Source organism: Triticum aestivum, chromosome 2A (genome assembly GCF_018294505.1).
Source record: "Triticum aestivum cultivar Chinese Spring chromosome 2A, IWGSC CS RefSeq v2.1, whole genome shotgun sequence".
Taxonomy (NCBI): domain Eukaryota; kingdom Viridiplantae; phylum Streptophyta; class Magnoliopsida; order Poales; family Poaceae; genus Triticum; species Triticum aestivum.
In genome coordinates this window covers 731882693-731895505 of record NC_057797.1, presented here as the reverse complement: position 1 = coordinate 731895505, position 12813 = coordinate 731882693, and the positions used below count along the sequence as shown (strand labels likewise).

Here is a 12813-nt window from a genome sequence, read left to right as displayed (position 1 = left end):
CCTTTATTTTTCTCAGCAGGCCTTCTTCCCAGGAGGAACTGACCTGATTGGCAAGCAGGTAGTCTCCATACTCCTCTGCAGTAGCTGCAGTGTGAGTAACAAATATAAAGATCAGACAAGCTTTTTGGTTCTTTGTTCTAGTTTTCTAACACTCTGACCAAGAGAGGAGTAAGAAATCAAGCTTTGCAATCAAAAAACCTGACAGATTTTCTTTTTTTTGATGTCAAGGTTACAACTGATTGAACAAGGACTCAAAGAACAAAAAATAGGCAAAGCAAAGAGGCAATCAAAAACATACCATGGTGAGTCCTGTGCGCCCCTTTACCAGCACCCGCATCCATCTTTTTTCTTTCAAAACTGATTCCCCTTCCTTTGCTCTATGGAGAAGTCTGAAACTCTGAATTTTGCTACAGCAAGTTCACTTTTTCCCTCTCCATTGTTGGTTGATTCAAGGGGATAGATCTAGGGTTCTGGGGTTTGCTGGCGGCGGGGTTATGGGGTGGGGAGGTGTGGATGCCAGGAGGAAGAACAGAGGATGGGGGAGAAGGGCGTCAAACAGCCGGGGGCATTGGATTCTTTTTCCCTGGGGGCACGTGACCTCAGGTGTCCTGGAGGCAAAACCCTCAACAGAGAAAACCATCAACACACCTGGAACAACCAACCGGGATAACAACTTGGGCCTCCAGGCTTTTTCAAGTAAAAAAAAGAAAACGGGCCGACAAAACAACAAGACGGGCTTCCGCCACACATAGAAAAAGAAAACGGGCTGAGACAACTAGACAATGACATCGGCTGACATCAGGTGATTGAGACCATACTATAACTCAGCTAGCTGAGTTCCAGGCGCTCCCTTGATCTTATGTTGAGATTCGTTTGGATATTTTCTTTCCTTTTTTCTTTTTCTCTTTATGCTTGATTCACTCACTTAGATGTGCAATAACTAGAGCACATCTAGATGTGCCCTAGACACCCAAGAAAAAAGCCGAGTGTGAATTATGGACATGAACTAACATTCTAAGAGCTCGAAAACGCTGATAGGTACTCCTTCCCCTTCCACGCCCGAGCACTCAGCCCCTTCCCTCCATCCCCCTCCTTCCTCCCCCCCCCCCCGCCGCCGCTGCAGGTGGGAATCCCCGAATCTAGCCCGGGTGGTGCTGGCGGCGGTGAGACCTCCTTTACCCGCATGCGACTCTTCTTCCCAGGGCAGGGGGGACGACGGCGGTGCGGCTCGGTTGACTGCCGCCTAGCGTCCTGGTGGTGGTGGCCGGCGACCAGTGTGGTGGTGGCGCTTCTCTTGGCGGCGGGGCGGCCGAGCATCGCGGGGTGGCTGGCGGTGTGTCCGTGGTCCAGATCTGGGACCTCCCCATCTAGGTTCTAGCGGGCTAGCTTCGGCGCGTCCTCGTTGGCTCCTGCGCGCTGTGGAGGGGAAGCTTGGACGGGGGGCGGCGACGCCGACGGCATGCTCTCTGCAGCGCACCGGTGGGGGCTTCACGGGCATTTCAGAGCCCAGCCGGGCCTAGTTTGCTCCCGCTGGCGCGTCCGGTCGGGTACCGGTGTTGACGGTGGAGGACGTGCCCTCCTGCAGGGCAACGGTACTGCTGCCCCGAGTCGCGTCTCTTCTCCTTCATTGTGCAGGCCTCACTTCGCGGTGACGTGGTGAGAGACGACATGGATGGCTTCAAGATCGTGCTCGTGCAAGGTGGTGGGCGGTATGTTGGAGTGTTCCAGAGCGCCCTGAGTGATGGTCGGGATCAGGAAAAATCCCTGTCGGCCTGTCCGACACCGACGCGATGGCGCCTGAGGGTGCCGCCGGACCTTCCTGGAGGGCGTCGAGGGCTACCCTTCCTTTCTCCTCACCACATACCGGGAGAAATCCTTGGCAGCAACGTTATCATCGCCGCGTCCCTTCTTAGAGGTGTTGATTGGTACCAGCGCTTCGAAGTCTAGGAGCTTGGTGTGAGCTCTCCGGTGAGCGCAGTGGGCGCGAGGCTTCTTCATTTCAGTTGATCCATTGTTGTCGGCATTTGTCTCTTTTGTATTTTCTCTTTCGTTTTTTGGACGTGTCTGTGCTGCTTCCGTCCCAACACCTATCGTTGGTTGTATCGATGTTGTTGCTTTGTAATACAAAGCACGAGGAAACCCTTTTTCGGTGGTGAATTATCAACCTCTCAGCTTACACACATGCACACCAAGTCCAAAACGTAAAACCCATCGCAAAAAAGGAACATTCATCTGACTATATCGCTGAAAGATAAGACACGCCCATAATACACTCGCTCAACATATTAAGGGAATTGTGCCTGGGTTTTAAGCCAACTCCAACGTAGACCCCGTATTGTCTGGGTCTGTCCGTTTGGGCCCAAACTGACAGATGAGCCGGCCCAACACACATCCCAATCTTAAATTGTGTCTGTATTTTATCCGGCTTGACCCATTTCAAGCACATAGTTGAGTGAGCTTTGTGGTCACACGGACAACGAATGGACGGGCTCACGGCGTCTTGGCGTTCGCCTCGGGCCCCGCATGAGGGCCGTCCAACCACCTCCCATCGACCCTAGTCAATGCACACAGATGGTTGGGCCCGCAAGTCAGCCCCCGAGACGGTCCCCGGCCACGTCCTTTTTGTTGGGGAACGTAGTAATTTCAAAAAAATTCCTATGCACATGCAAGATCATGGTGATGCATAGCAACGAGAGGGGAGAGTGTGTCCACATACCCTCGTAGACCGAAAGCGGAAGCGTTAGCACAACATGGTTGATGTAGTCATACGTCTTCACGATCCGACCAATCAAGTACCGAACGCACGGCACCTTCAAGTTCTGCACACGTTCAACTCGATGACGTCCCTCGAACTCCAATCCAGTCGAGCCTTGAGGGAGAGTTCCGTCAGCACGGCGGCATGGCGATGATGATGATGTTCTACCGATGTAGGGCTTCGCCTAAGCACCACTACGATATGACCGATGTGGATTATGGTGGAGGGGGGCACCGCATACGGCTAAGAGATCCAAGGGATCAATTGTTGTGTCTCTAGGGGGATGCCTCCCTCCCTGTATATAAAGGAGTGGAGGAGGGGGAGGGGGCCGACCACCCTTGGCGCGCCCCATGAGGAGTCCTAGGACTCCCCCCTTCCATGTTGGAGTAGGAGAGGAGAGGGAAGGAGAAAGAGGAAGAAAGGAAAGGGGGGAGGGGTGCCGCCCCCCTTCCTTGTCCAATTCAGACTTGGGAGGGGAGGGGCGCGCGGCTGCCCCTTGGCCGCCTCTCCTCTTCCACCAATTGGGCCCATGAGCGGAACCATTCCGGTGTCCGGATATAGTCGTCCAATATATCAATCTTCATGTCTCGACCATTTCGAGACTCCTCGTCATGTCCGTAATCACATCCGGGACTACGAACTACCTTCGGTACATCAAAACACATAAAGTCATAATATAACCGTCATCGAACTTTAAGCGTGCGGACCCTACGGGTTCGAGAACTATGTAGACATGACCGAGACATGTCTCCGGTCAATAACCAAAAGCGGAACCTGGATGCTCATATTGGCTCCTACATATTCTACGAAGATCTTTTATCGGTCAAACCGCATAACAACATACGTTGTTCCCTTTGTCATCGGTATGTTACTTGCCCGAGATTCGATCGTCAGTATCTCAATACCTAGTTCAATCTCGTTACCGGCAAGTCTCTTTACTCGTTCCGTAATACATCATCCCGCAACTAACTCATTGGTTGCAATGTTTGCAAGGCTTAAGTGATGTGTATTACCGAGTGGGCCCAGAGATACCTCTCCGACAATCGGAGTGACAAATCCTAATCTTGAAATACGCCAACCCAACAAGTACCTTTGGAGACACCTGTAGAGCACCTTTATAATCACCCAGTTATATTGTGACGTTTGGTAGCACACAAAGTGTTCCTCCAGTAAACAGGAGTTGCATAATCTCATAGTCACAGGAACATGTATAAGTCATGAAGAAAGCAATAGCAACAAACTAAATGATCATGTGCTAAGCTAACGGAATGGGTCAAGTAAATCACATCATTCTCCTAATGATGTGATCCCGTTAATCAAATGATAACTCTTTGTCTATGGCTAGGAAACATAACCATCTTCGATCAACGAGCTAGTCAAGTAGAGGCATATTAGTGACACTCTGTTTGTCTATGTATTCACACATGTACCATGTTTCCGGTTAATACAATTCTAGCATGAATAATAAACATTCATCATGATATAAGGAAATAAATAATAACTTTATTATTGCCTGTAGGGCATATTTCCTTCAGTCTCCCACTTACACTAGAGTCAATAATCTAGATTACACAGTAATGATTCTAACACCCATGGAGCCTTGGTGCTGATCATGTTTTGCTCGTGGAAGAGGCTTAGTCAACGGGTCTGCAACATTCAGATCTGTATGTATCTTGCAAATCTCTATGTCTCCCACCCGGACTTGGTCCCGGATGGAGTTGAAGCGTCTTTTGATGTGCTTGGTTCTCTTGTGAAATCTGGATTCCTTTGCTAAAGCAATCACACCAGTATTGTCACAAAAGATTTTCATTGGACCCGATGCACTAGGCATGACACCTAGATCGGATATGAACTCCTTCATCCAGACTCCTTCATTTGTTGCTTTTGAAGCATCTATGTATTCCGCTTCACATGTAGATCCCGCTACGACGCTTTGTTTAGAACTGCACCAACTGACAGCTCCACCGTTTAATAAAAACATGTACCCGGTTTGCAATTTAGAATCGTCTGGATCAGTGTCAAAGCTTGCATCGACGTAACCATTTACGACGAGCTCTTTGTCACCTTCATAAACAAGAAACATATCCTTCATCCTTTGCAGGTATTTCAGGATGTTCTTGACCGCTATCCAGTAATCTACTCCTGGATTACTTTGGTACCTCCCTGCTAAACTAATAGCATAGCACACATCAGGTCTGGTACACAGCATTGCATACATGATAGAGCCTATGGCTGAAGCATAGGGAACATCTCTCATTTTCTCTCTATCTTCTGCACTGGTCGGGCATTGAGTCTTACTGAACTTCACACCTTGGAACACAGGCAAGAACCCTTTCTTTGCTTGATCCATTTTGAACTTCTTCAAAACTTTGTCAAGGTATGTGCTTTGTGAAAAACCAATTAAGCGTCTCGATCTATCTCTATAGATCTTGATGCCCAATATATAAGCAGCTTCTCCGAGGTCTTTCATTGAAAAACTCTTATTCAAATATCCTTTTATGCTATCCAGAAATTCTATATCATTTCCAATCAACAATATGTCATCGACATATAATATCAGAAATGCTACAGAGCTCCCACTCACTTTCTTGTAAATACAGACTTCTCCAAAAGTCTGTATAAAACCATATGCTTTGATCACACTATCAAAACATTTATTCCAACTCCGAGAGGCTTGCACCAGTCCATAAATGGATCGCTGGAGCTTGCACACTTTGTTAGCTCCCTTTGGATCGACAAAACCTTCCGGTTGCATCATATACAACTCTTCTTCCATAAATCCAAGAAGGAATGCAGTTTTGACATCCATTTGCCAAATTTCATAATCATAAAATGCGGCAATTGCTAACAGATACGTCTCCAACGTATCTATAATTTTTGATTGTTCCATGCTATTATATTATCTATTTTGGATGTTTATGGGCTTTATTATACACTTTTATATTATTTTTGGGACTAACCTATTAACCCAGAGCCCAGTGCCAGTTTCTGTTTTTTCCTTGTTTTTATCGCAGAAAAGGAAAATCAAACGGAGTCCAATTGACCTGAAACTTCACGGAACTTATTTTTGGACCAGAAGAAGCCCACGGAGTATCAGAGATGGACCAGGAGAGTCCTGGGCTGCCCACGAGGGTGGGGGCACGCCCCCCTGCCTCGTGGACAGCCTGGAGATCCACCGACGTACTTCTTCCTCCTATATATACCCATATACCCTAAAAACTCCGGGGAGCAGAATAGATCGGGAGTTCCGCTGCCAGAAGCCTCCGTAGCCACCGAAAACCAATCTAGACTCGTTCCGGCACCCTGCCGGAGGGGGGAATTCCTCTCCGGTGGCCATCTTCATCATCCCTGTGCTCTCCATGATGAGGAGGGAGTAGTTCTCCCTCGTGGATGAGGGTATGTACCAGTAGCTATGTGTTTGATCTCCCTCTCTCTCTCTCTCTCTCTCGTGTTCTTGAGGTGGTACGATCTTGATGTATCGTGAGCTTTGCTATTATAGTTGGATCTTATGATGTTTCTCCCCCTCTACTCTCTTGTAATGGATTGAGTTTTCCCTTTGAAGTTATCTTATCGGATTGAGTCTTTAAGGATTTGAGAACACTTGATGTATGTCTTGCCGTGCTTATCTGTGGCACTGTTCAAGATATCTTCCGATATGCCGATAAATCAGCCGATTTATCGCTTACCGCTGTCAGACCGATAAGATAAATTGGCTGATAAATCAGCTGATATGGCGATAAATCGGCCGATATGCCGATAAATTGGCTGATTTACCCCTTATCATGGGTCGACCGATAAGTTCCCGATAAGTGATATTCCCAACATTGATCTGTGGTGACAATGGGATATCACGTGATCCACTTGATGTATCTTTTGGTGAACAACTTGCGGGTTCCGCCCATGAACCTATGCATAGGGGTTGGCACACGTTTTCGTCTTGACTCTCAGGTAGAATCTTTGGGGCACTCTTTGAAGTTCTTTGTGTTGGTTTGAATAGATGAATCTAAGATTGTGTGATGCATATCGTATAATCATACCCGCGGATACTTGAGGTGACATTGGAGTATCTAGGTGACATTAGGGTTTTGGTTGATTTGTGTCTTAAGGTGTTATTCTGGTACGAACTCTAGGATAGATTGAACGGAAAGAATAGCTTCGTGTTATTTTACTACAGACTCTTGAATAGATCGATCAGAAAGAATAACTTTGAGGTGGTTTCGTACCCTACCATAATCTCTTCGTTTGTTCTCCGCTATTAGTGACTTTGGAGTGACTCTTTGTTGCATGTTGAGGGATAGTTATACGATCCAATTATGTTATTATTGTTGAGAGAACTTGCACTACTGAAAGTATGAACCCTAGCCCTTGTTTCAACGCATTGCAATACCGTTTGTGCTCACTTTTATCATTAGTTACCTTGTTGTTTTTATATTTTCAGGTTACAAAAACCATTATCTACTATCCATATTGCACTTGTATCACCATCTCTTCACCGAACTAGTGCACCTATACAATTTACCATTGTATTGGGTGTGTTGGGGACACAAGAGACTCTTTGTTATTTGGTTGCAGGGTTGCTTGAGAGAGACCATCTTCATCCTACGCCTCCTAGGGATTGATAAACCTTAGGTCATCCACTTGAGGGAAATTTGCTACTGTCCTAAAAACCTCTGCACTTGGAGGACCAACAACATCTACAAGAAGAAGGTTGTGTAGTAGACATCAAGCTCTTTTTTGGTGCCATTGCTGGGGAGGTTAGCGCTTGAAGGTATATCTTTAGATCTTGCAATCAAATCTTTTTGTTTCTTGTTTTAGCACTAGTTTAGTTTATAAAAGAAAACTACAAAAAATATGGAATTGAGTTTGCCTCATACGCTTCATCTTTTTAATATCTTTCGTGAGTATGATGGAAAGGAAAATTGTGCCAAAGTGTTAGAAGAAGAATGCATTAGAATGTTTGGCACTAAATATTTGAATGATGAGCATGATTGCAATGTTGTTAGTATGAATACCTTGAATATCCATGATGCTAATGATATGAAAAGCCACAAGCTTGGGGAAGCTATGTTTGATGAAGATGATATTTTTTGTCCCCCAAGTTTTGATGAGAAAATTTATTATGATGATAGCATGCCTCCTATTTATGATGATTATAATTATGAAAGTGGATTTGGAGAGGCCATGACTTTATTTAGTGATGAATCCACTATTCCGGAGGAGGTTCCAATTGATTATGAGAACAAAGTTGCTATCTATGATGATTATTGTCATGACTTGTATGCTATAAAGAATAATGATATCCATGAAACTTGCCACCATGATTTTAACTTTCAATTGGATTATGCCTCACATGATAGTTATTTTGTTGAGTGTGCTCCCACTACTATTCATGAGAAGAAATTTGCTTATGTGGAGAGTAATAAAATATCTATGCTTGTAGATCATGAAAAGAATGCTTTAGGTGCTGGTTATATTGTTGAATTCATTCAGGATTCTACTGAAAATTATTATGAGGGAGGAATATATGCTTGTAGGAATTGCAATAATATCAAGTTTCCTCTCTATGTGCTTAAAGTTTTGAAGTTATACTTGTTTTGCCTTCCTATGCTAGTTGATTATTGTTCCCATAAATTGTTTGCTCACAAAATCCCTATGCATAGGAAGTGGGTTAGACTTAAATGTGCTAGTCATATTCTTCATGATGCTCTCTTTATGTTTCAGTTCTTATCTTTTATGTGAGCATCGTTGAAATCATCATGCCTAGCTAGGGGCGTTAAACGACAGTGCTTGTTGGGAGGCAACCCAACTTTATTTTTGTTCCTTGATTTTTGCTCCTGTTTAGCAATAAATAATTTATCTAGCCTCTGTCATTATTGAGTTTTTATGTTTTAATTAGTGTTTGTGCCAAGTAGAACCGTTGGGAAGACTTGGGGAAAGTCTTGTTGATTATGCTGTAAAAAACAGAAACTTTAGCGCTCACGAGAATTGCTGCCATTTTTTATTGGAGAGTGATATTTAGTTAATTATTTTTGCAGATGATTAATATATAAATTCCTCACGTCCAGAAATTTATTTTAGAATTTTTGGGATTCCAGAAGTTCGCGTTAGTTACAGATTACTACAGACTATTCTGTTTTTGACAGATTCTGTTTTTCATGTGTTGTTTACTTATTTTGATGAATCTATGGCTAGTAAAAGAGTTTATAAACCATAGAGAAGTTGGAATACAGTAGGTTTAACACCAATATAAATAAATAATTAGTTCATTACAGTACCTTAAAGTGGTGTTTTTTTTCTTTCGCTAACGGAGCTTACGAGTTTTCTGTTAAGTTTTGTGTTGTGAAGTTTTCAAGTTTTCGGTAAAGATTCGATGGACTATGGAATAAGGAGTGGCAAGAGCCTAAGCTTGGGGATGCCCAAGGCACCCCAAGGTAATATTCAAGGACAACCAAGAGCCTAAGCTTGGGGATTCCCCGGAAGGCATCCCCTCTTTCGTCTTCGTTCATCGATAACTTTACTTGGAGCTATATTTTTATTCACCACATGATATGTGTTTTTCTTGGAGCGTCATTTTATTTTCTTTTGTTTTGCTTGCTGTTTGAATAAAATACCAAGATCTGAAATTAGAGATTCTTCACATAGTTAAATAATTATTCAACTACTCATTGATCTTCACTTATATCTTTTGGAGTAGTTTGTCTTTTGCTCTAGTGCTTCACTTATATCTTTTTAGAGCACGGCGGTGATTTTATTTTGAAGAAATATATGAACTCTCATGCTTCACTTATATCATTTTGAGAGTCTCTAAACAACATGGTAGTTTGCTTCGGTTATGAATCTAGTCCTAATATGATGGGCATCCAAGAGGGATATAATAAAAACTTTCATATAAAGTGCATTGAATACTATGAGAAGTTTGATACTTGATGATTGTTTTGAGATATGAAGATGGTGATATTAGAGTCATGCTAGTTGAGTAGTTGTGAATTTGAGAGATACTTGTGTTGAAGTTTGTGATTCCCGTAGCATGCACGTATGGTGAACCATTATGTGATGAAGTCGGAGCATGATTTATTTATTGATTGTCTTCCTTATGAGTGGCAGTCGGGGACGAGCGATGGTCTTTTCCTACCAATCTATCCCCCTAGGAGCATGCGCGTAGTGCTTTGTTTCGATAACTAATAGATTTTTGCAATAAGTATGTGAGTTCTTTATGACTAATGTTGAGTCCATGGATTATACGAACTCTCACCCTTCCACCATTGCTAGCCTCTCTAATACCGCGCACCTTTCGCTGGTATCATACACCCACCATATACCTTCCTCAAAACAGCCACCATACCTACCTATTATGGCATTTCCATAGCCATTCCGAGATATATTGCCATGCAACTTTCCACCGTTCTGTTTATTATGACACGCTCCATCATTGTCATATTGCTTTGCATGATCATGTAGTTGACATCGTATTTATGGAAAAGCCATCGTTCATAATTCTTTCATACATGTCACTCATGAGTCATTGCACATCCCGGTATACCGCCGGAGGCATTCATATAGAGTCATACTTTGTTCTAGTATCGAGTTGTAATCATTGAATTGTAAATAAATAGAAGTGTGATGATCATCATTCATAGAGTATTGTCCCAATAAAAAGAGAGAGAAAGGCCAAATAAAAAAAGGAAGGCCCAAAAAAAGAAAATAAAAAGGGAGAATACTACTATCCTTTTACCACACTTGTGCTTCAAAGTAGCACCATGATCTTCATGATAGAGAGTCTCTTATGTTGTTACTTTCATATACTAGTGGGAAATCTTCATTATAGAACTTGGCTTGTATATTCCAATGACGGCCTTCCTCAAAATGTCCTAGGTCTTCGTGAGCAAGCGAGTTGTATGCACACCCACTTAGTTTCTTTTTGAGCTTTCATACACTTATAGCTCTAGTGCATCCATTGCATGTCAATCCCTACTCACTCACATTGATATCTATCAATGGGCATCTCCATAGCCCGTTGATACGCCTAGTTGATGTGATACTATCTTCTCCCTTTTTGTCTTCTCCAATCACCATTCTATTCCACATATAGTGCTATGTCCATGGCTCACGCTCATGTATTGCGTGAAGATTGAAAAAGTTTGAGAACATCAAAAGTATGAAACAATTGCTTGGCTTGTCATCGGGGTTGTGCATGATTTAAATATGTTGTGTGGTGAAGATGGAGCATAGCCAGACTATATGATTTCGTAGGGATAGCTTTCTTTGGCCATGTTATTTTGAGAAGACATAATTGCTTTGTTAGTATGGTTGAAGTATTATTATTTTTATGTCAATATTAAACTTTTGTCTTGAATTATGGATCTGAATATTCTTGCCACAATAAAGAGAATTACATGGATAAATATGTTAGGTAGCATTCCACATCCAAAATTCTCTTTTTATCATTTACCTACTCGAGGACGAGCATGAATTAAGCTTGGGGATGCTGATACGTCTCCAACGTATCTATAATTTTTGATCGTTCCATGCTATCATATTATCTGTTTTGGATGTTTATGGGCTTTATTATACACTTTTATATTATTTTTGGGACTAACCTATTAACCCAGAGCCCAGTGCTAGTTTCTGTTTTTTTCCTTGTTTTAGAGTATCGCAGAAAAGGAAAATCGAATGGAGTCCAATTGACCTGAAACTTCACGTAACTTATTTTTGGACCAGAAGAAGCCCACGGAGTATCGGAGATGGACCAGGAGAGTCCCTGGATGCCCACGAGGGTGGGGGGCGCGCCACCCCCTGGGCGCGCCCCCCTGCCTCGTGGATAGCCTGGAGATCCATCGACGTACTTCTTCCTCCTATATATACCCATATACCCTAAAAACTTCGGGGAGCAGAATAGATCGGGAGTTCCGCCGCCAAAAGCCTCCGTAGCCACCGAAAACCAATCTAGACCCGTTCCGGCACCCTGCCGGAGGGGGGAATCCCTCTCTGGTGGCCATCTTCATCATCTCGGAGCTCTCCATGATGAGGAGGGAGTAGTTCTCCCTCGGGGCTGAGGGTATGTACCAGTAGCTATGTGTTTGATCTCTCTCTCTCTTGTGTTCTTGAGGTGGTACGATCTTGATGTATCGTGAGCTTTGCTATTATAGTTGGATCTTATGATGTTTCTCCCCCTCTACTCTCTTGTAATGGATTGAGTTTTCCCTTTGAAGTTATCTTATCGGACTGAGTCTTTAAGGATTTGAGAACACTTGATGTATGTCTTGCCGTGCTTATTTGTGGTGACAATGGGATATCACGTGATCCACTTGATGTATGTTTTGGTGCTCAACTTGCGGGTTCCGCCCATGAACCTATGCATAGGGGTTGGCACACTTTTTCATCTTGACTCTCCGTTAGAATCTTTGGGGCACTCTTTGAAGTTCTTTGTGTTGGTTTGAATAGATGAATCTAAGATTGTGTGATGCATATCATATAATCATACCCGCGGATACTTGAGGTGACATTGGAGTATCTAGGTGACATAGGGTCGCTACAAAAAAAAGACACATCCGTGACATTTTGGGTCGAACGAATTTTTTTTCTGTCATACATATGACACTTCTATGACGATAATTGTGACAAAACCCGGAATCATCATAGATGTGGTGGGCTCCTACTTCTATGACAAAAAATCATGACAGAAAATGGGCTTTTCGTCTTGGGCGGGCCGAAGACGCAGCTGCATGACATTCTTTGGGCCGTCCATGACGGAAAAAACCATGGTAGAAGCGAGGGGGAGGAAAATTTCGGGGAGTTCCCGGTTACGGTGGGAGGTCGGGGGCCGAGTGATGCACGTTTCTCTCGTACACGTACGCGTGTGTGTGCGAGGTGTTGGCTCTAACTGAACCCGAGCGAGGCGTTGGGCTCTAACTGAACCCGAGCGATTGCACTGCAGGCTACGCGTTACTGAACCCGAGCGATCGATCGATGGCTGTTAACTGAACCCGATCGAGCGATTCCTTCGCTACTGCTGCTAACTGAAGCCGATCGATGGGATGAACAGTGAGCGTTGCGGGGGG

At 43.8% G+C, this 12813-nt stretch overlaps 1 protein-coding gene across 3 annotated transcripts in view; it reads right to left on the bottom strand.

Annotated features, from left to right (window-relative positions):
- LOC123190660 (protein FAR1-RELATED SEQUENCE 5) overlaps positions 1-598 on the bottom strand; it is a 5092-nt gene extending 4494 nt beyond the window's left edge. Inside the window, exons 1-2 of one of the 3 annotated variants that reach the window (XM_044603343.1) lie at positions 299-598; positions 44-84 (exon numbers count right to left, since the gene is read on the bottom strand). In XM_044603343.1, the coding sequence (XP_044459278.1) occupies positions 44-84; positions 299-341 (84 nt within the window). In that variant the 5' untranslated portion in view covers positions 342-598. The remainder of the gene's footprint in view (positions 1-43; positions 85-298) is intronic. The other 2 variants (XM_044603341.1, XM_044603342.1) reach the window with 2 other exon arrangements.
- Positions 599-12813: the final 12215 nt, after the last annotated feature.